Source organism: Chlorocebus sabaeus, chromosome 11 (assembly GCF_047675955.1).
Source record: "Chlorocebus sabaeus isolate Y175 chromosome 11, mChlSab1.0.hap1, whole genome shotgun sequence".
Taxonomy (NCBI): Eukaryota; Metazoa; Chordata; class Mammalia; order Primates; family Cercopithecidae; genus Chlorocebus; species Chlorocebus sabaeus.
Window position 1 is genome coordinate 67,072,409 of NC_132914.1, and position 23,600 is coordinate 67,096,008.

The 23,600-nt window shown below is 40.8% G+C and overlaps 1 protein-coding gene across 1 annotated transcript in view; it reads left to right on the forward strand.

Annotated features, from left to right (window-relative positions):
• MYRFL (myelin regulatory factor like) overlaps positions 1 to 23,600 on the forward strand; it is a 116,222-nt gene that overhangs the window by 33,228 nt on the left and 59,394 nt on the right. The window contains exons 3-7 of the mRNA XM_073021308.1: positions 9,665 to 9,732; positions 9,834 to 10,092; positions 10,842 to 10,933; positions 17,748 to 17,898; positions 21,936 to 22,131. Of these exons, the coding sequence (XP_072877409.1) occupies positions 9,665 to 9,732; positions 9,834 to 10,092; positions 10,842 to 10,933; positions 17,748 to 17,898; positions 21,936 to 22,131 (766 nt within the window). The remainder of the gene's footprint in view (positions 1 to 9,664; positions 9,733 to 9,833; positions 10,093 to 10,841; positions 10,934 to 17,747; positions 17,899 to 21,935; positions 22,132 to 23,600) is intronic.

A 23,600-nucleotide genomic window follows, 5' to 3' on the forward strand; every position in this document is an offset into this window, starting at 1 on the left:
TGTGAGAAGAGCTTGTTAAAACTGAGTTCGGTGACTGGTTTGACTTCTGAGTTCAAACTGATAGAATAAGAGAAAGCCTGAAGAAGAAGACTGGGCTAAAACATTATCTGATACTCCTTGATTCTAAGGATATCTGTGCAAGATGAAATGACTCATAATAATAAGTAATTTGATTAGAATGGTCTGTATTTAAAACACCCTGTTATTTAGAGGATAAACTCTGGTGGTAGACCATCTGACTCCAGCTTGACTAACTGTCAGATGAATAATCATGAGTGAATTATTTAACCTCATCAAGCCTCAGTTTCTTTCTTTCTTTATTTTTTTTGAGATGGAGTCTCGCTCTGTCGCCTAGTCTGGAGTGCAGTGGCGTGATCTCGGCTCACTGCAACCTCCACCTTCCAGGTTCAAGCAATTCTCCTGCCTCAGCCTCTCGAGTAGCTGGGATTACAGGTGTGCGTCATCATGCCCAGCTAAATTTTTGTATTTTTTTTTAGTAGAGACGGGGTTTCACCATGCTGGCCAGGCTGATCTCAAACTCCTGACCTTGTGATCCACCCGCCTCGGCCTCCCAAAGTGCTGGGATTACAGGCGTGAGCCACCGTGCCCAGCCAAGCCTTGGTTTCATTGCCTGAGGATTAAGGACAATGATGGTGCCTTTTCATATGAGAGTTGTGGAGGTTAAATGAGACACACATGCAAAGGGTTAGCATGGTGCCTGGCTCAGGGTAGGTTCTCAAAAAAGTATTTCTACATCTAAAGCAGCAGAGGAGGGGTGTGAAAGGGTCAGATCATTGCAGTCTGCCAGCACAGAGCTGGAGGGGAGGAGTGGCATCTTATTTGTCTTGTTTTTGGCTGCCCTATCATGAAATGATTTTCTTGGGCAATGATACTCATTGACAACATTTCTACCAAAATCCTTCCTGTATCAACTTCTAGATGGTGGCTACAAACCCTAACTGACCTTGATCAAGTATTTATTGAGTACCTGTCACAATCTCCCCACTGGAGCACTATGGAGTGCACATGCACACACACATGCACAGCATGCACACACGTGCACACAAATGCACTCACACACACACTTGCACAGTACACAGTACACATGCAAATATGTGTACTCACACATGTGCACACACATGCACTCACACACACACTTGCATAGTGCACACACATGCACACATGTGCACTCACACATGTGCACACACATGCACTCACACACACACTTGCATAGTGCACACACATGCACACATGTGCACTCACACATGTGCACACACATGCACTCACACACGTACTCACACGTGCACACGTGTACTCACACGTACACACAGATATGCACTCACACATGCTCACACGTGCACACACATGCACTCACACATGCACACACACGCAGAGTAGGAAGACATATTCTTAATGTGAAAGTTCATACGAAAAGATAAATCATATACATGAAAAATTGGAGGAAATACTTTAAATAACAACCATTTTTATAGTTGGAGCATGGGGTAAAACAGTGAACAAAACAGATGTAATCCCTGCCAGACCAAGGGCACTGTGGGGCGAACAGTCTGCCCTGGCAGGGCACCCAGGCATTTTTCTTAGAATTGGTGATGCATGGTGATAATAAAAAGCAGACTGACTTTTTGTAGGCTTAGTACTGTTTTCACATTGTCTACAGACAATGCATTTCCTTATTGCCTGGACCTGGGGCAAGCAATTCCCATCCCCTCATCCATGGCACACCATTGTTGTCATGCCACTCCGGTGGGAAGGAAAAGACAATGGCTGGTCGTCTAAAGTCACTCAGTAAGATGAAGACAAATAAGAGTAAGGCAAGGAGGAGAGGCTACCATTTTAGATTGGGTGGTCAGGAAGGCTCTCTCTTGATATATGGATTTATATATACAGCATATTCATGGTCATATGTAGTTTAACACAGTCTCTCGTATTTGTTAAGCACCAACTTTGTATTGGGCACTGTGCTGAGCCGAGCTCAGTGTGAAGTGCAATAGAGCATTAGAGAAGGGGCGGTTGGTGTTGTGTGAAGGCACTGAGGGATTCACTGGAGAAAACTAGGATTGGATGGCTCAATTGTGAGTATCCTACCTAGATAGTCACATGAAGACACACCATGTATGTGTCTTACCTAGTGCCTGGTAGAGTCATGAGCACAGTAGGCACTCAGTAAACACTTGAGCAAGCCTGGTTGCAATATGAAAGAAATACTGGCTGCATTGAGGGCAGCATGTATGTCATGGATGTACATATCACCTCAACTAGCTGGAGGGCAAAGTCTATTTTGTACACCCTCTTTTGGTTCACGTAGATTCAACCCCTGGACACTGTTTCTCCATTCGTCCTCCAAAAGACAAAAACAAGTTGTATGTCTGAGAGGAAGGGGTTTAGAAGGCAAATTATTCTATTTTTTATCAGCTGCTAAGAATCTCTTGATTTTTCTGTCTTTTTTTGTTGTTGTTGTTGTTGTTTGTTTTTTTTTGTTTTTTTTGTTTTTTTTTTGTGACAGAGTCTCGCTCTGTCGCCCAGGCTGGAGAGCATTGTCAAGATCTCGGCTCACTGCAACCTCTGCCTCCTGGGTTCAAGGAGCACATCTGGCTAATTTTTTTTATCTTTAGTAGAGACAGGGTTTTGCCATGTTGGCCAGGCTGGTCTCGAACTCCTGACCTCAGGTGATCCACCCGCCTCGGCCTCCTGAATCTCTTGATTTTTACAACTCTTTCCTGCTGAAGCTAGAGACAGAGTTGGCCACTCAAGGTGTGACCCATAGTGTCTGTTGCTCTCTGGTGTTTGCTTTATGGAAATCCTTTTAGTATAATAGACAAGTTTGGAGCACAAAGACTGAAACACAGTCTGATGTGCATTTCTGGGATTCTTGATATGATGACTGTGAGTAGGAGGGGCTAAGAAGTGAAGAAAAATTACCAAACAAGTGTTTTACTAGGAGCTAATCATTGCTCTTGTTTTAACAATTTGGTCAGTTTGAAGGTAGCTATCATTAATTCTCCCTTCAAATTCTCTGAAAAGAAGCACAAAATTTCTCTAACTGTATTAAAATGCATTGAGCATGGGAGCATATAAAATACAATGAAATAAATGAGTAGCTGTGGTGAATTTTGGAAGGGGAAGGCACTGTAAAGACGGCATTTAATATTTTTAAATCTTCATCTTAAAAACACCGACACATATTACTGTCACTCAACACAGGGACTTTTGGTTTTCCTTAAGGGACTGCTGGATGGAGATTGCATTCCTGTTTATAATATGCCAAGACGTATTTTTCTGAGTAGATTGATCATTTACTTGTGATTTTCGGTTTTTATTTACGTTATTGAATTCAGTGATGCCTGTAGTGTAAGGGTAACTAAACAATGGCCTAGAGCCTTAAATGTGGAATTATGAGATCACAGAGTCAGTTACAAAATTTAATTTATAGACCTAGAGTGATATATGTGAAGAATTTAAGAAGTCAAATGATACTGTATATAGCATATAATGGGAGATTACCAGCAATCTCCCTGCTCTACCCCTGTCTTTAAATTGGCTCCCTCAGAGGCAGCCACTTTCCAACTTTTTGGATATTTCTATTGCCCTGTATCTAAATATGTTTTTATATTGCTTTCTTGCTGTATACACTTGAAGAACACAGTATAATCTTCTGGGAAGATTTAATTTTCTTATATCACATCCTATGTTCACTTCTACACTCAGCTTCCCAATATCATAAAGTTGTCTAAAATTTTTTAGTTATGTCAATATCCAGGGCTTACATTATCATGATGTGCCACATATCATTTTCATTTTTTTTTTGCTTTGTTCGAATCATTGCCTTGTTTTTACAATTTGTTTGGCTTTGATTCCCTCAAGTTCTCTAAAAACAGCTGAAAATTTTTTCAATGTTAAAAATAATCAGTTATTTTCCTCTTAAATAAATTCCTCAACCTATGTATGTCTTTAGTGACTTTTTGGTTCTAACGACTTGTTCTCCCCATTTTGTTCTATCATCAATGAAAGAGGAATGTTAAAATGTTTAGCTATGTGATTGTACAATTGTCTACATCTTTTAGTTTCACTAATTTTTGCTTTGTATATTTTGAAGCTCTGTTATTAAGTACATAAACAATCATGATTCCTATGCCTTCCTAAAAAATGACTCTTTTATTATTATGAAATGAGTCTCTTTGTCTGTGGTGGTACTCTTTATTTTGAAGTCAGTTTTACCTATTATTCTTGAAACTGCTTCACCCTTCGTGTACACATTTTTCTCTTGCTTAGCTTTTGACTTATCTGTGCCTTTATATTTAAAGTGTTTTTGCAGGCAACAGAGAGTTGCTTTTTAAAAATCCGTTCTAATAATTTCTGCCCTTTTTCCCTCTTAGGGACAGGGTCTCACTTTGTCACCTAGGCTAAAGTGCAGTGGCATGATCACAGCTCATTGTAACCTCAAACTTCTGGGCTCAAGTGATCCTCCTGTCTCACCCTCTCGAATAGCTGGGACCATAGGTGTGCACCACCACACCTGGCTAATTTAAAAAAAATTTTTTTTTTTTTTTTGAGATGGAGTCTCGCTCTGTTGCCTAGGCTGGAGTGCAATGGCACGATCTCGGCTCACTGCAACCTTCACCTCCTGAGGTCACGCGATTTTCCTGCCTCAGCCTCCTGAGTAGCTGAGATTACAGGTGTGTGCCACCATGCCTGGCTAATTTTTGTATTTTTAGTAGAGATGGGTTTCACCATGTTGGCCAGGCTGGTCTCAAACTCCTGATCTTGTGATCAACCCTCCTCGGCCACCCAAAGTGCTGGGATTACAGGCGTGAACCATCGTGCCTGGTCTTTACATTTTTTTCAGAGACAGGGTCTCACTATGTTGCTGAAGCTGGTCTTGAATTCCTAACCTCAAGCAATCCTCCTGCCTCAGCTTCGCAAATTATTGGGAATTATAGTGGAATTCCCAAATTCCCACTGGAATTATAGGTGCGAGCTACCGTGCCTGGCCTAATTTCTGCCTTTTAATTGGAGTGTTTAATCTTTTAACGTCTAATGTAATTATTAGTATTGTATAATAGACCCCCTTATTCATGGAGGATAAGTTGCAATACCTCTACTGGATGCCTGAAACTGAGGATAGTACCGAACCCTATATATGCTATGCACAAATTTCTTTTTCTTTCTTTACAATTTCATGAATAGAAGATTAATTCTTAGAGTAGATCAGGGGTGTCCAATCTTTTGGCTTCCCTGGGCCACTTTGGAAGAAGAAGAATTGTCTTTGGCCACATGTAAGATACACTAAGATTAATGATAGATGATGAACTAAACAAACAAACAAACAAAATCACAAAAAAACTCATAACGTTTTTTAAAAGTTTACCAATTTATGTTGGGCTGCATCCATCCTGGGCTACATGTGGCCCATGGGTGGCGGATTTGACAAGCTTGCAGTAGATTCTAGCAATCTCAGCACACAATTTTTTTTCTTTCCTTACTATGTCAAGAATTTTCAAATGTTCACTTAAAGGAAGCACTTTGTGGCTTCTCTTGGGCATATCCAAATTGCCAACTTTACATGTCTTGTGTTTGGAACCATTATTAAAGTAAAATAAAGGTTACTTGAACACAAGCAATGAGATATCGTGGCAGGCAATCTGTCTGTCTTAGGCTACAAAGACAACGGGTGGGTAGCGGATACAGTGTGGATATACTGGAAAGAGGGATGATTCATGGTGTGTGATTTCATCATATTACTCAGAATGGTGTCCAATTTAAAACTTATACATTATTTTTTTCTGAAATTTTCCATTTAATATTTTTGGACCAAGGTTGATTGTGGGTAGCTGAAACCTTAGAAAGTGAAACTACGAATAAGGGATGACTATATCTGTAGTTAAGTCTGACATTTAATTATTTGTCTCTCTCTCTTTTTTTTTTGTCCTCTTCTGTTTCTTATTCTTCTGTAACTCCTTTCTTGGTTTATTTTGTATTATTTGAATAATTTTAGAATTTCGTTTTTTCTGTTGACTTTAGTTCTACTTCTTTGCGTTATTTAACTTTTTACGGTTTACTTAGAGTCAATGAGTTAATATTGTACCACTTTACATAAAATGTAGAACCATCAACAACATAGTTCCATTGATCTCCAACTCCCATCCCCTATGCTATAGTTGTCCTAAGTATTATACCTATGTGCATTATAAACTTCACAAAATTTGCTTTAAATGCTCAAATGTATTTTATTTTGTTACTTTATTTTATTATTATTTTTGAACTAGGGCCTCAGCCTGTTGCTCAGGCTGGGGAGCAGTGGCAACTCATGGCTCACTCAAGCCTTAAACTCCTTGGCTCAAGTGATCCTTCAGCCTCAGCCTCCTGAGTAGCTGGGAACACAGGTGCATGCCACCACGCCCGACTAATTTTAGTATTTTTTGTAGAAACAGGGTCTTGCCATGTTGTCCAGGCTAGTCTTAAACTCCTGGTCTTAAGCAGTTCTCCTCCTTCAACCTCCCAAAGTGCTGGGATTATAGGCATGAGCCACTGTGTCCACCTTCAGATGTATTTTTAAAAATTAAGATGAAAAATAATTTACATTCAAACATATATCATTTTTATTCTCTTCATCCCTTTTCATAGTTTCAAATTTCCATCTAGAACCATTTAGAACCATCTAGAACCATTTCCCTTTAGCCAGAATAAGTGTCTTTAACATTTCTTATTGTACATGTCTATTCTCGAATTCACTTAGTTTTCTTTTATCTCAAAGTATTTTTATTTTGCTTTCATTCTTGAAGACTATTTTCACTGGATATCAAATTTGGGCTTACCAGTTTTGTTTTTCTGTAGCACTTTAAAGATGTTTTTGTGTTGTCTTCTGGCCTCTGGAGATTTTGATAGGTCAGTGATTATTTGAATCACTATGACCTTGCACATAATGTACTGTTTTTCTTTTAAGACTTTCTCTTTATTTTGGTTTACAGTTACTTCACTCTGATGCGGTAGATGTATTTACTTTGCCGAGCTTCTTAAAGATATAAATGTATATCTATAAAGTAAATACATGTACATAATGTATATATCTTTATATACATTTATATCTTTTCCTAAATTTGGAAGATTTTGGCTGTTACATCTTAATTTTTTTCTATTTCATCCTCTCTGCAGGTTCATAAATCTCTTTTTCTCTCTCTTTTTTAAAGTTTTAAAAAAGACATTTTTTTCTCTCGTTTAGATGGGATGATGTCTATTGATGTATCTTTGAGTTCTGTTTTAAGCCCATCTAATAATTTTTTAAAACTTTCATTTCTGGAATTTTTCTAAGCTTAGAGTTTCGATTTAGTTTTTTTATTTGTAGTTTTGATTTCTTTGCTGAGATTTTATTTATTTATTTCACAAGCATGTGCTTGTCTGCTCCATTTAGCTTCTTATAGTAGCTGCTTTGAAGATCCTTGTCTGCTAATCCAGTACCTGGATCATTTCTGGGTTAGTGTTCACTGATTGTTCTGTCCCTCCAAGCTAGGCCGCATTTTTCTGATTCTTTGTAGAGCAGTTTTTCTCACCCCTGGCGGCGGACTGCTACGGGTCCCTGGCCTTTTAGGAACCGGGATGCACGCGCGTTCCCGCCTGGGCTTAGCCTCCTGTCAGATCAGCAGCGGCATTAGATTCCCTTAGGAGCAGGAACCCTGTTGTGAACTGCATATGCGAGGGGGATCTAGATTGCATGCGCCTTATGAAAATCTAACTAAGGCCTGATGATCTGAGGTGGAGCAGTTTCATCCCGAAACCATCCCCGGCCCCCACTACCTCCATGTCTTCCATGAAATCAGTCTCTACTGCCAAAAACGTTGGGGATTGCTGTTGTAGAGGTAGCTTTACAGAGTGGGGAAGCTGATGTAAGGGTCCAGTTGTTTTTGTTCAAATGTTCAACCAATCCTTTTGTTTTCAGCTCCACCCTTAGCCCTGAATGCAGAAGCTCATGATGACTTCTGCGTCCTGGGCTTTTTGAGTTTTGTTTGATTGGAAAACTTCTTGGCTCCCTCTGTTACCTCCACCATTTCCAGACAGTCTTGGTTGTGTTTTTTCCATTCTACTAGTTCAGTTACCATCTAGTCTATTTCTGTCTGCTGCCATGTTATTAAAATTTGATCTGCTGGGGGTCTCTGCTCATATTCTCTGTATGCTTTGGTATGTATGTCTCTTTATTCCTTTACATTTATTTGAGTGGGATTTTTGGAAGTGGGTAGATGTGTGTTCTCTCTTCCCTTATTAATAGGAAGTGAATAAATTATAAAGAACTAATTTGAGGAGAACACAACTTTTCTGGTAAACGATAAAAGCAAGCTTTTCATCATATTATGTTGGACTTTTAAACGACATACTAAACTTGAAGCTTCCTCTCCAAGCAAGAGAATCAAGTGGAGGTTGGGGGTGCTTACGTATGATGCAGCATCACAGAGATGCTGAGCTATAAGCAACTTGTAGGTCTTTTGGAACAGAGATTTTCACACTCCTTTAGTGGTAGTACCCATTCTTTTTTTTAAATAAAATTTTACTGGCTGAGTGCCATGGCTCACACCTATAATCCCTACACTTTGGGAGGCTGAGATGGGCAGATCACCTAAGGTCAGGAGTTCAAGACCAGCCTGGCCAATATGTTGAAACCCTGTCTCTACTAAAAATACAAAAATTAACCAGGTGTGGTGGCAAGCGCCTGTAATCCCAGCTACTTGGGAGGCTGAGTCAGGAGAATCGCTTGAACCTGGGAGGTGGAGGTTGCAGTGAACCAAGATCATGCCACTGTACTCTAGCCTGGGTAACAGAGCAAGACTCCATCTCAAAAAAAAAAAAAAAAAAAAAAAATATATATATATATATATATATATATATATGTATATACATATACACTTGCACTTCAATATATAAAACAGAAAAAAGTTATTTTCTCCCCAGCAATTTAAAGTGTTCTTGTTATAAACCCCCTGAACTTTGGGATCCCCTGGAGCCCAGATAGAAAATCATTGCTGTGGGGACAGCAATTTATATTTCCTTGGCCCAAACAGTATGTACAACCATTTTTCTTCTGGTGTAGAAGTATTAAGAAGTAATTATTTTAAAAATTTTATTGATACATAATAGATGTGTATATATATATTTAGGGGTAAATGTGATAATTTAATACATTCATGTAATTTGTAAAGATGCAATCAGTGCCATTGGGATATCTGTCAGTTTGAATATTTGTCCTTTACAAGAAGCAATAATATTAAACTTTATTGGGCACTCACTATGTTTGGGACATTATGTTATGGGCTTTTTGTACATGATCTCATTTAATTCTCACAACAATGCTGTGAGGTAGATGTAATGATTATTTCCATTATGTAGATGAGGAAATGGAGGCCTGGACAGGTTACATAGTTGTTCACGGATACACAGCTAGGAAGTGGAAGACCTGGGACCCAAAGTCCACTCACTTAACCAGGACACGACCCTGGGCATGGTCTGCTGGGCCCTCACTTCCCAACCCCCTCATCCCCCATGCCCAGCACCAGGAACCATCACTGTGAGGCCTGTATACTGAGGGTTGTCTCCTATTTGTGACAAAAAATATAATGGATTAGAGTGAAACAAAAATGCAATGCATGTCTCTAATCTTCAGGCAATGCCAGCTCCCAGACACCCCGCCCTATTCTGCATCCGACTCATGCTCTCCTCCGCAGGTCAAAGGTGAGTGCAGTCCGCCTTCAGCACATAACATCTTGCACTGTTGCTCTTCTTCGACTCTGGGCGGTGAGAAAGGGGCACTTCTTGCTTGTGTCTTTCCTCAGGTGCGTGCTATCGAACCCTAAGGACCACAGCTGGGAGAACTCCAGCTCCTTTTCTTCACCCCACAGCCGCTCCTGCGATGCCGCCCATGCACCCGCTGCAGAGCACCTCCGGAATGGGCGACTCCAGCCAAGTCCACGGAGACTTTCACAGCTGCCACTCAAACGCCAGTCATCTTGCCACCCCCCTGGACCAATCCGTGTCCTCCCATCTGGGGATAGGTTGTCCTTACCATCAGCAGCCTCTGTGCCACAACCCTGGGTAAAGAAAAAGATATTTAGTTATCAAAGACCTCTGCAGAAAGCCTCGGCGCAGCCTGCCTCTGGCAGGGACCTAGAGAGAATGCACAGTGGAGTCCTGTCCAGGAGATGGCAGTGTTGAGACGCATATAGGACGTCGCGAGGTCCCAGTGTTCTTGGCTTAGACAATCTTTTAATTAAAACCCCTCTAAATCCAAGGTCCTTCTTCAACCAAAAGTTAAAATGTCAGGAATATACAGTGAGGATCTGGATGATGGAGGAAACACTGTTAGCTTATGCAGCCTCAGCTAGACTACCCAAGGGGATTGTGAATGAGCTCTCCGAGAAATATCTGCTAATTAAGCCTTAACTAATGTTCTTTTCTTCTGTCTTCTCCTCTTTTCTTTCTTTTATTTCCTCTTCTGGATCTAGAGGGTGACAAAAAGAGTAAAGGCCATCAAAATTTGCGGTAAAACTCTACCTGAAAAAAATGGTCGGGTGTAAAATGTAAACCTATATTTTAAGTCTGTATCTTCCCTGTCTCCGTGAGTCCTCTGCCATTAAAAACATTGTCAGCTTATCTTTCAGGTTGGTGAATCTCAGATCCACTTGAACAAGGGAAACTGAGTTTCAGCCGAGTAGGGCTCAAGGAACCTTAACTAATTGGAATTAGACTTAGGAAAGCAGAGAGCCTGGGATATTTAATTTTATTTAATATAACATGGAGCAGAAGGAAGAATCCTAACCTTCATTTTGGTGTCTTGATTTTAGAGCCTCATTGCCTCCAACCAAGAAGAGAAAGTGCACGCAGGCACTGGAGGACTCCAGGGACTGCCAAGTGTGGGCCTGCCACTGCAGACCAAGTGAGCAAACTGGGGTGGGGACAAGGACAATGCCATCAAAGCCTTGGGCATTAAATCAAGGCTTTTTACCAACCTTTGAGCAGCCCTACAGAAGTTTCCCTCTCACAGAAGAGCAATGAGAGGCTCTGGTAGTTTGGTTCTTCCCTCTGGACGTACCTTTCATGCAGGCGGGGTCACACAGGTCCTCCCAGGAAGAGATGCTGTATTCTCTCTCAGGTGCAGGTGAAATGCCAGTCTTTCAATTTCAGGGACAATGTGTCTTAGAGGATCCAGACTCCAGGCCTGTGGAAGCTGTGCAATATGGCAGTGCCTTCAAGAGCCTGCTGGTGTGCCCATTGCATTGTTGCAATCCTTCTCAACCTTACTGTGCAAGAAATAGCGTGAGGATCTTGGTAAAATGCAGACTCTGATTCAGTGTCTAGGGTCTGAGGTCTGCATTTCTAACAAGCGTCCAGGTGATGGTGATGCTGCTGGCTCATGGAAGGCACTCTGAGAAGCAAAACTTGCTGGGTTTTTCCACTAGAACAGGGAGGTAGAAAGCTGAACTTTTCTTCAAACTCACTTCAAACTGGCAAGTTCCCAGTGGATGTTAGAAATTTTGTAAAATCATTTTAGAAGTCTTTCATCCGGTCATCTAATGTCCAACCGGTCAGTCTTCCAGTTTTTTTTTCCTTGTCTTATATAACGTGTAACGCATCATGTTTTGAGCCAAGAGACCTGATTAACAAAGTAGCTTTTTGAAGTCTAAAGACTTGAACTTCAAAATTTTCAGAGTAAATGCTATGGCACATACTAGCAGAAAAGGATAACACTCTAGGCCAGTTTCTGTTTGTTGCTTGTTTGTTTTTGTAAAGATGGGTTTCACTAAGTTGCCCAGGCTGGTCTCGAATTCCTGGCTTCAGGTGATTCCCCCACCTCAGCCTCCCAGAGTCTTTGGATTGCAGGCATGAGCCACCATATCTGGCCTCAACCCAGTTCTATTAGCAACTGTGAACACTCAAATGTGGCCAGTGTGAACAAATTCAGCGTACCAAGTCCCATCTCTTCTATCCCGGTTGGTCAGCTTGGCAAGAGGTTGAAGATTTCCTTCTTGGGTCCCCCCGTCCCACCACTGTCCCCCAATTCTAGAGGTTTACACTGTCCAGAAAAGAGATGTGCGTGACTTCACCTGAGTGGGAAAAAAACACAGTCTTTCTTGCTGGGGCTGCTGCCTTTGCCTTTGACAGCCCCATGGTAAGAGCTGATTCTCTGAGGGACCTCTGGCGTCAGCTCCAGCGTGGGCTGTGGAGGCCTTCTGTGGATGATGACTTCACCCTGTCAGTCAAGTTCCACCCATCTCCGGGGAGTGCGGTCTCAGAATTGCACTGGGCATCCATCCCTCATATCAACTAAACCTCAAACTGCCTGCTTTCTTTTTATATGCATCCAACATGGTCAGCAGTTGTTCACCATTTTTTTCCCAACCTTAGAAACACAAAATGCTACTTAAAGCCCCATTTGTGGATAAGTTGGAGCTCTCCATCCACCTTCCTATGCAACGCTACCCTAATTTCTTCAGGGATCCCCACATCTAGCTTGTAGCTTTTTTTTTTAATGATTCTCAGACATAAAAGGCTGAGTAAATTCGTAGCCAGACGGGGGAACCATCTGTTCATTCTCCTGCAGATGCACTAGCTCACTAAGGGATACAGGACAAGTCACTCAAGCCTTCCAAGAATTTCCTCATCAAACCAGATTGCTGCTCAAATCGTCCTGGCCATCCCAGAGTTAAGCTCCATCCTGTGATGGTTTTCTGCTGCCTGTCCCAGAAAGGTCATTGATTCTTCACCATCTTCAGAGAACAACCATGGAAGAGTGACGGAAATTGCTAGGATTTCCAGCAGATAGGAAATCCTATATCCCTTGTTTAAATCCTATTCACAGGTCACGGAAAAGCAGACTAAAGATAACTGAATCCGGACAACAGTTTCAGAATGAAAATGAGCAGGTTCCAAGGGCCAAAAAAAGAAAAAAGGAAAAAAAAGATACAAAACAAAGCATTTAGTTAATCTGAATGCCACATTCTTATTACAGTTTGTATTTTTAGCAAAAGTTTTCTAGTCAATAATTCCTATTTGATGTTGCAGGGGCCAAGGTTTCTACAAAGGTCCTGGGGAAACAGCATATTGCTAGAGGAAGGAGGCGGTTATGCCATTCTTACAGGCAGAAGGATCACCAATTTTTGATCAGAGATGTCCTGAACCAATCAATAAAGCTTTTCTAGTGACCTCCTCCCAAGTAGTACACTTTGGCTAAGGGTTCCAAGATCCTCATTTATGGGGCTGAAAATGTAGAATTACTGGGTTGGTGTGGGCAAATGTAAAAGTTTGCTTAGAGAGGAAGTTCTAGTAGGCAGGCTCCTACCAGCTGGTTCCTGGCCCTACTTGGTCTGAACCCCAAATAAAAAAAGGGTTCATGGCCTCCCTGAGAGACTTCAACCCTCTGTTATTTTGAACCTCAAATACAAAAGGGTTTTCCAGCCCTAGAGTCATGGCCGGTGGCCCACAGTCAGAGGTGCACTGGCTGAATTCACACTGTAGGGTCAGAAAATGTACCTATCTTGTCTCTCCAGGAATCTGGGATTCCCAGAGCCTTATTTTTCTTGATTATGAAATGGGAATAATAATTTTGACTTTACCCATCTCTAAGACTTCTTAAAATAAGTTAAGCAAACATATTTTGAAAGGCATTCAAATGCAAGCCATCAGTTTTCTCCAAAAGGTCTGGACTTAGGCAGTTTGCTGCTTTTACATTCTCACTTCTGTTAGATTTTTCTCAAGAGAACCTTAATCTAGCATGAAGTGAAGAGGAAGATTTGAATCTCACCTCTTCCACTTAACAGCTGTGACACTGGGCAAGTTATTTCAGGTCTTTGAAAGTCAGTTTCCACATTTGTTAAATGAGATTAAGAATCCTTACCTCATAACCACTTTAGAAATACTTTTGGCAGTATCTACTAAAGCATGTCCTACAACCCAGTGATTCCATCCCTAGAAGTATAACTAGCAGGAATGTGTACATATGCCCACCAAAAGACATGCATAAAAATGTCTAGAGCAGCATTACTTATAACAACCACAAACCAAAAAGATACCAAATGGCCATCAACGGCAAGATAAATTGTGGTATATTTATACAACAGAGTACAATATGGCAATGAGAATGAGCAAACGACTGCCATTTGCAACACTAATGAATGAATCCCATAAATATACTGTTGGGCAAAAGAGGCCAATGAGGCCAGGCATAGTGGCTCATGCCTGTAATCTCAGTGCTTTGGGAGGCTGAGGTGGGTGGATTGCTTGAGCCCAGAAGTTTGAGACCAGCCTGGGAAACAAAGTAAGATCCTGTCTCTACAGGAAAAAAAAAAAAAAAATTAGCCGATGTTGTGGTACATACCTGTGGTCCCAACTCAGGAGGCTGAGGTGGGAGGATAGCTTCAGCCCAGGAAGTTAAAGCTACAGTGAGCTATGATTGTGCCATTGCACTCCAGCCTGGGTGACAGAGCAAGACCCTTAAAAAAAAAAAAAAAAAAAGGCCAGCTCCGCATACAAGAGTATATGTTACATCATAGTATTCCATTCCTATAAACTCTGCTATGGTGTTAGATTTTAGGATAGTGGTCAGTCTTGGGGAGGAGAGACTAATTATTGATGGGGGCATGTAGGTATCTCCTGGAGGGCTCAAAATATCCTATACCACTAGATCATTTTGTAAAGTATAAAATTGTGTACTCATGATCTGTATACTCTTCTTGATGTACAGGGTCCTTCAAAAAAGAAAGTTTATGGAACAAAAGGATTCTTACCTGGGAGATAGTTTAAGCAGCTGATGGAATACTACGTAAAGTGTCTGGGACAGCACCTGTGGTGCAGAAAGCACTCAAAGTAGGAGACATCAGTAGTCGTATTAAGATGAATAAGTTCTAGCACTAGGCTCAGGTGTGTGCCTTGGGTTTCAATGTGGGCCTGTAATCCCAGCTTCTGGTCCCTAGGCTTTTCCCATCTGATAGCCATCTCCCAGGGAAGCCACAGCTGTGTCACCCCCATTGGAGCGGCTGCTCTGATACCCCTACTGTTTAGATGACAAAGGGCAGGAAATGCTGTTGTCTTTGACAGTCCTCCCTGCCCCTGTCCACTGTCCCCATCAGTGTCTGCAGGAGTCGAGCTGGCTTTTGGATGCATGCCTGGCAACACTGACCTCGCTGCCACGCTTGAGTGGGAAAGGGCGTGATTTAGCCGGTATTCAGTCAGGCACATGGGTTAGTCGTTTCACATTAGATAGAGCTACCATGGAGGCCAACAACAGAAGTATTTCCCAAGGCTTCTTAGGAAATTCTGAGCCACCTAAGTTGAAACAAGTACAGCGATAATGACAGCGCCACTAGTGAAGGCACCATTGTTTAAACTCTTACCAGTGGCAGACACTTTGCTCTGCGTTTTGCAGTCATGGCCTCATTGAACCCCTTCGACAACTCGGGAGGTAACATAGTTACTCCCATTTTGCAGATGGAAAAACTGAAGCTCAGAGAGCTTAAATCATTTTTGTAAGATTGCTCAACCCTTAAGTGTAGAATTGTGATTCAAACCCAGATCTGTCTTGATTTGAAACTCCAAGCTCTCAACCCTTTCTTCATTGTAGGAGAGAGGAAGACAAAAAAGAAAGAATTATGTTCTCTCTTTCTCTCAATTTGGTGTAAGCAGGATAACCATAGAAAGGTTTCTTTCCTTTTTTTTTTTTTTGAAAATATTTTAGACTGGGTGGCTTTTGGAGGAGTGAGACCATGAAGAGCTCCTTGCATTGTCCACTTCCTGTGTTTGTAGCTGGAAAAAAAGTTTTTCAGGGTTTTGAGAAATCTTTCTAAAATGGATGTTTTACAAAAACAAAAAATGCATATTTTGTTTAAGTGACATTTAATAGCAATACCCCAAGAGAAATGCTTTTTTGTTTGTTTGTTTTTTTACGTTTGGGATGAAAAGCAACTTGAAGCAGCTCTATTTATTTATTTTAGGAAGTCCTCAATGGAAGTATAAAGAAAGGAAAAGTTTAAAGATTAAAAAACAACCCAGCTCCTTTCTCTTGCATTCTCCAAGCCATGGGCTAGGTGGACACATTCAATAGGAGCTAATGTCCTATTTGTACATTGTTACTGAGAGCCTGAACCTGGTCTCACAAACACCCACTATTTCCCATTCCCTCCTCATGTCGGGCATGAATGATGGTAGAGGAGTTAAAAGAAAAGGGGACAGCAGGCCAGGTGCGGTGGCTCACACCTGTAATCCCAGCACTTTTGGAGGCCAAGGCGGGCAGATCACCAGGTCAGGAGATTGAGACCATCCTGGCTAACACGGTGAAACCACATCTCTACTAAAAATATAAAAAACTAGCTGGGCGTGGTGGTGGGTGCCTGTGGTCCCTGCTACTCAGGAGGCTGAGGCAGGAGAATGGCGTGAACCAGGGAGGCGGAGCTGGCAGTGAGCTGAGATGGCGCCACTGCACTCCAGCCTGGGCGACAGAGTGAGACTCCGTATCAAAAAAAAAAAAAAAAAAAAAAAAAAGAAAAGAAAAGGGAACAGCAACCATACCAAAACCATTTTACATAAAAATTATCTGAGGTTGAATCCATATGGTTTAGGAGGCATACTCAAATTAAGACAAGTTGCAAGGATTATGCAAAATAGGAGTTTGCACATGTGAAATTGCCGTTATTTGACCATTTTTGACATAGAAAAGTGGCAGTTTTCTACAGTTGATATTGCACACTAACAAGATTTTCTCTGTTACTTTATCTTGGTTCTAGCTTCTGAAAGTGCTTTCACTTCAATTATGTCATTCTCTCTGCTTGTGTAATGCTGTGATGTGTAAAGATGGCAGGATACATGTTTTTAATTTCTGTTTTGCAGTTGAGGGAAGTAAGACTCCAAGTGAATAAATAACTGGTCTAAGTTCAAAAAACTAGTTGGACCACAGAATCTTGGAGCCACAAAAGACCTGCCAAAATTAAAATATATTGGTTGCAGTGAACAAAAACAAACCAAAATTGAAAAAAACCCAGCAAACCCTCAAACTGTCTTGTGCAAAAAAAGCAAAATAAAACAACAACAACAAAACAAGCAAAAAACAGAATCAGGGGAACCATTGGCTCCTGTAACCCGAGGTTTAGAAGTGGGTCCCAGAACTCATATGACACTGTGAGGACTGGGTGCCCTTCATTTTTAACTCTGCCTTCTGCTGTGCTGGCATCATTCCCAGATGGGCTTTTTCCTCATGTCCCAAAATGGTGCCAGCAGCTGCTGGCGATGTATCTTGCAGGTTCAAACTTCACGGAGAAGAGTGAGCATCCCTGAAGCTGAGATCTACTCTGCTTGAATTGGGATAGGCCACATGTCCACCGCTGATGCAATTACTGATGCAAGGACTGAGTGCTGTACTTTGATTGATTGAGCTGGGTCACCTACCCTCCTGGCTCTGGGAGTGGACTTCACTGCAACCACACAGACTGAAAGTGAGGAGAAGCTATGCAGGATGTAGGGTAGATAGATATTAGGAACAAAGTTTCCAACAAGTCCCCCCACCCATTGACATTGCTGACTCCAGGCTGCTTCTTTTACAGATGAGAAAATGAGGTCAGCAACACACCCCCTACCCCCAGCGCATGACACTTCCCTGGTCACTTTGCCTTACACATGGCCCACTCGTCAGCTTCATGCTGCTAGCTGTGAGTCTAGGAAAAACAGCCTGGAAGGAAGGCTCTGACCCACCTGTTTCTTTGCAGTGACAAGTAGGAGTCACAGCTGTGAAGTCCGGGACCCTGACAGTGAGGGACAGCACGGAATGCCTCCAGACCAGTGCTCCCCTGCTCTGAAGTGGCAGCCATACCATAGTGTTCCTTGGCACAGCTTACTAAACAGTCATTATGAAAAACTGTAAGTGGCCCTGGGTGGGCTGGAGAGTGAGGGGAGAAAGACAGTGCCAAATCTCAGTAGTGAGTTCAAGCACTGGAGCTTTGAGGTCACCTCTGGTCAAGTGGGGCAAGTCAATGAGAAAGTGTCTGTCTTACTCCTCATTTTTTGCATCCTAACAAAGAAATAGTTGGGACATGGGTTTCTGGCCTTCAGAAAGCCAGACTTATAGTTCTATCTGATTATAATTTAACCACTAAATGAGGGAGAAAGAAGGAATCTTTCTGGGATCACAGGCCCAGTTTAAACTAAAAACTGGAATATAGACATTCCCCAACTCACATTTAATCTTGCAGTTAATTTATAATGCCATAAAATAATTTTCTGGGGGCCACATTAAATTGTGAGCCAATGACCACCCCCAACATATATGCTGTGAATGAATATTACCAAGTTCATTGACAATATATCCTGCAGCAATCATGGTAGGTGGTTTCTTTATGGTAAGGAGTCTGAAGCCAAATCATACAAAACATCCTAAAAAAGTGGAAAACCTTCATCCAATTTTTATGACATAATATAGTTTCAAGAAATAAATGTGGACTCCTATATTATTACTCTTAAACATCCTTTAAACTTCTTTATTTCTTAGTATGTAATTTACCTACCTAAATTTTCTAGAATTTTCACTGGGCTATAACTTGAGTGCCTTTTAAAATTTTCCAATTTCAAATACAGTAAAACTATCACTAGGGCTTTTATGGTGGATGTACTAGAGGGAAGAAATATTTTCCTTAAAACAAAATCTAGGGAGTTGAACAGACTTTGGGAGTTGGTATGTTTAATAAGCTAAAGGAAGCTCATTGCTCATTGTATCATTGAAATGTCATGACTTTGTGTCTTTTCTACTGTGTGCAATTAGAAAAAGAAATGAGGGGTCCATGGGTTTTGGCTTTGAGGCTTGGCCTTCATTAGATTATCTCTTGGGGAATACTCCACGTTCTATATGAAATATGAGCACCGAGGTATGAAACTGTCACATGCAGGCTCAATGTTTTAATTAAAACTTAACTGCTTCCAAGGCTCTATGCATCAAGTTGATCAAGTTTTCAAGGTAAGTGTTATCTCTCTTCTTATTTGAAAACATTTTTAAGTTTTTTTGAATAGCCTATCTTGGCTCCAATAATCTAGAAGAAAATGAAGAACACAGAGGATGTGGAAAGAAAGGAGAACACAGATAGTATCAACTCAAAAGTATTGAGGCAGATTTATGTTGAGTATTTAGTCATAATTCACTTTTCCTAAGCAAAAAAGGAAGGCAATATTTACCCAGATTAGAATTCAGGCCCTCCTAATTTCACTACTTATATCAATGAGACAGAAAAACACCCGTCTTTTCTTATATGGTTAGGTCTAATTTGTTACAAAAATATCATTTTCTTAAGTTACCTAAAAACAGTACAGTTAGGGTATTAAAATTTTATCAGTTTTTTTCGGAATAATGTTTCAATGCTATCAAAGAACTTTTAAAAAAACTAGTTTAATTGACTTTATACTTAACTTTTGATATCAAAAGCAGAATTGCCATTCTTAGGTAAGCAGATTTCTATAATCAGAGGTTGGTGTTTAAGGTTCAGAATAATCGTCAACAGTATAATTCTTGTTGATTGATTCCATTTCTGATTATTGCTGCCCTAAATTTCAGCCTAATGCTCATATCTTAGCTGTACTTTTTTTCAGAGTTTTTGACAGTGAAGCATAAAACATCACCAAAAATCTCCTTTTATTCTCAACCAAGACAGTTCTTACTACCCTCGGTAGTAAAATCTATATTGTTTATCCATCTAGCCTTTAGATGAACAAATTAGCAGAAACCTGAGTCAATAAGAAGTTTCCAGATGACATAAAACGTGTAGTCTTTATAAAATTCTTCATTCAATGGATTTTCTTTTTGCTGCTGGCAGGCACTGTGATTGTGAAGCCTTTGACTGATTGGCTTCTTCAGGGTAATCAATGACTCAATAACTTGATCAATTGGGGAGGTGCAAAGAACATGAACACTCTTCTCCCAAGAGACCCATTAATTTTTTCTGTTTCTGGAATTAGACGAAAATTTAGAAACTCTGTGTTATTCATCATAATAGCAGCCATCCAAACTGAGATCCCAGGATGCATAGATCTGTACAGTAGTACAGCAGTGAGTACTGCCCTCCTCTGCTTGTGGAGAGCTTCTTTCTTGAGAAGAAACCCGCATTTAGGAAGCTTGATGAATTAAAAATCCTGCTGCATATTTTCATCATGCATGGGAAAAATTCACCAAAGAAGTTTTCAACTTTTATATTCTCTATTTGATAATGTTATACATTTAATATGTTTTCTTTTTATTAACATTTTAGAATTATTTTATTAAACCTATTACAGTTTGAATATTCCTTATCTGAAATGTTGGAGATCAGAAGTATTTCTGATTTGGGAACTCTTTTGGATTTTGGAAGATTGTGTTATACTTACCCTAATCCAAAAATCTGAAATCTGAAATGCTCCAGTGAGCATTTCTTTTGAGCATCATATTGGTGTTCAAAAAGTTTTGGATCGGCTGGGTGCAGTGGCTCACGCCTGTAATCCCAGCACTCTGGGAGGCCGAGGCGGGCAGATCACCTGAGGTCAGGAGTTCAAGACCCGTCTGGCCAACATGGCGAAACCCCATCTCTACTAAAAAAATACAAAAATTGGTTGGGCATGGTGGCTGGAGCCTGTAATCCCAGCTACTCAGGAGACTGAGGCAGGGAGAATTGTTGAACCCAGGAGGCGGAGGTTGCAGTGAGCTGAGATCATGCCACTGCACTCCAGCCCGGGCGACAGAGCAAGACTCTGTCTCAACAAAAAAAAAAAAAAAAAAAAAAAAAAAAAAAAAAAAAAAAAAAAAAGTTAGGATCTTGGAGCACTTCAGATTTGGGATTTTCAGATTTGGAATGCTCAATTTATATACACAAAGCATTGCTATTGGAAATAGCAGTGTTAAAACCAATAAAGCAAAAATTTGATTAGCCACCCTGACACTATCCCATTTCTTTCTGCAGAAGTAACCACCATGGTAGGTTTTCGGTGCTTTTACCAAGTTGGGAGAATAAAAAGGAAATGACTATACTCTAGTGAAAACAGGTTTCCAATCGATTGTGTAACTGGCTCTGGTTGATTTGATTTCAAAGCTATTCCTAGTCTAAGCTATTCTTAAGCTAAGTCTGCTTTTTCATACGATCATCAATAGGCTGAATATTCTTTCATCCAAGTGACTTTTTAGATATTGTGTTACTGGTGAAATTTTGAGACTTTTTTTTTTTTTTCCTAAAGGAGAAAAGAGATTAATTCTACCCCAGATATTTCACAAGTCTAAGTAATGTGTTGACTTCTCAAATTCTAGACTACATTTTTCTATTGTATTGTGGAGTCAAATTAAAAGTCTAGAAAGCACAAAGGGGAAAGGCAATCTGAAAAAATAATGCTTTCATTTGGCAAGAATTATACTTCTGACTGGGTGCAGTGGCTCATGCCTGTAATCCTAGCACTTTGGGGTGCCGAGGCGGGTGGGATCGCTTGAGGTCAGGAGTTTGAAACCCAGCCTGGCCAACATGGCAAAACCCTGTCTCTACTAAAAATACAAAACTTAGCTGGGCATGGTGGTGCACACCTGTAGTGCCAGCGACTCAGGAGGCTGAGGCAGGAGAATTGCTTGAACCCGGGAGGCTGAGGTTGCAGTGAGCCAAGATGATGCTACTGCACTCCAGCTTAGGGGACAGAGCAAGACTCCATCTCAAAAAAAAAAAAAAAAAAAAGATTGTACGTTTTTGTGAGAAAATAAAAAGCTGGGAAATAGCCAGCTGTGTTTTGAAATGTTATTTTTATTTCCTTATTAAAAATTTAAGAAATCAATTGATTAAATATAGCAAAAGGCACTTTTCACAGTACATTTTCTTGAAACATTTATATAACTAGTATTGTTAACGAAAATAAATATGTAGAAAACATTTGTAAAACTGGTTTCTTGGTTTCTCTTTTCATAGACCTGATGTGGGCTATCGAGTTGTAACAGACAAAGGATTTAATTTTTCACCAGCAGATGAAGCTTTTGTTTGCCAAAAGAAGAATCATTTTCAGATAACCATTCACGTCCAAGTTTGGGGAAGTCCAAAATTTGTTGAAACCGAGATGGGCCTAAAGCCAATAGAAATGTTTTACTTGAAAGCTTTTGGCATTAAGGTGTGTCTTTTATTTAGTTCAGTTTACATCAGTCAACATTTATTTTGTTTCCGTTGTCTATTACTGCATGACAAACTATCCCAAAATGACTTAAAAGAATAACTGTCCTTTATTTTGGTCACAAATCTGCAACTGGGTCAGGGTGTGACTATGACAACTCATCTTTGTTCAGAAGTCATCAACTGGGGCAGCTTAACTGGGCCATTTTCAAGAAGCACTCAGATGCCTGTTGAGTTTGGGCTGGCCATCAGCTGGAGCTCAAATGGGGCTCTAACTGACAGGGCTTAGCTCTTCTCCATGTGAACTGCTCTATGGGATAGCTTGTGTTTCTTCACAGCATGGTGACTGGGTTCTAAGAATAAACATTGCAAGACAAGTGAAGTGAAAGATGTCCCTTTTTCCCTCCCTCCCTCCCTCCCTCCCTCCCTCTCTCTCTCTCTCTCTCTCTCTCTTTCTTTTTCTTTCTTTCTTTCTTTCTTTCTTTCTTTCTTTCTTTCTTTCTTTCTTTCTTTCTTTCTTTCTTTCATCTCTCTCTCTCTCTCCTCCCTCTCTCTCTCTCTCTCTCTCTCTCTCCCTCTCTCTCTCTTTCTCTCTTTCTTTTTTCTTTGAGATATGGTCTTGCTCTGTCACCCGGGCTGGAGCACAGCAGCATGATTATGGCTCATTGCAGCCTTGACCTCCCGGGCTCAAGTGGGAGCCTCCCAAATAGCTGAGACCACAGGTGTGTGCCACCATGTCTGGCTGTTTCTGTGGAGATGAGGTTTCACTATGTTGCCTGGGCTGATCTTGAATTCCTGGGCTCAAGTGGCCCTCCTGCCCCGGCCTCCCAAAGTGCTGGGATAATAGGCATGAGCCACCATATCCAGCCAAGATGCCAATTTCATAAGCCTGGGCTCAGAAAATGGCACAGCCTCACTTCAAATTGTAGTTTTATAGTTTTCAGTGAATATTCTTGCAATTCTTTTACTAAATGTATTTTTGATTATTTTTATTGATGTTGATGCATTTCCATATTAAGTAGATCCATTATTTTCATCAGATTATCAAAGAGATCTGTGACCCAAAAAAAAGCCAAGGAGCCACTAATTTAGTCAATACCCCTCCTCTACAGTTTAATAGAGGGGAGACTGAGGACCAATAAGGTTATACAATTCATCCAAAGTAGTAAATGATAGAGCTGGGTTCAGAATGTAGGTAATATGACTTCTGAGTGATCAAAAAGTATTTCTTAAATTGTAACTTTATATCCAGTTCCTAAGAGGGAGGAGCATTCATTATCTGCATATTTTGTTGTTTTTGTTGATGTTTTGTTTTCTTTAAGACAGGGTCTTGCTCTGTCGCCTAGGCTGGAGTGCAGTGGCTTTATCACAGCTCACTACAGCCTCAACTTCCTGGGCTCAAGCAATCCTCCTGGTTCTGCCTCCTAAAGTGTTGGAATTACAGGCATGAGCCATTGTGCCTGGCCAACA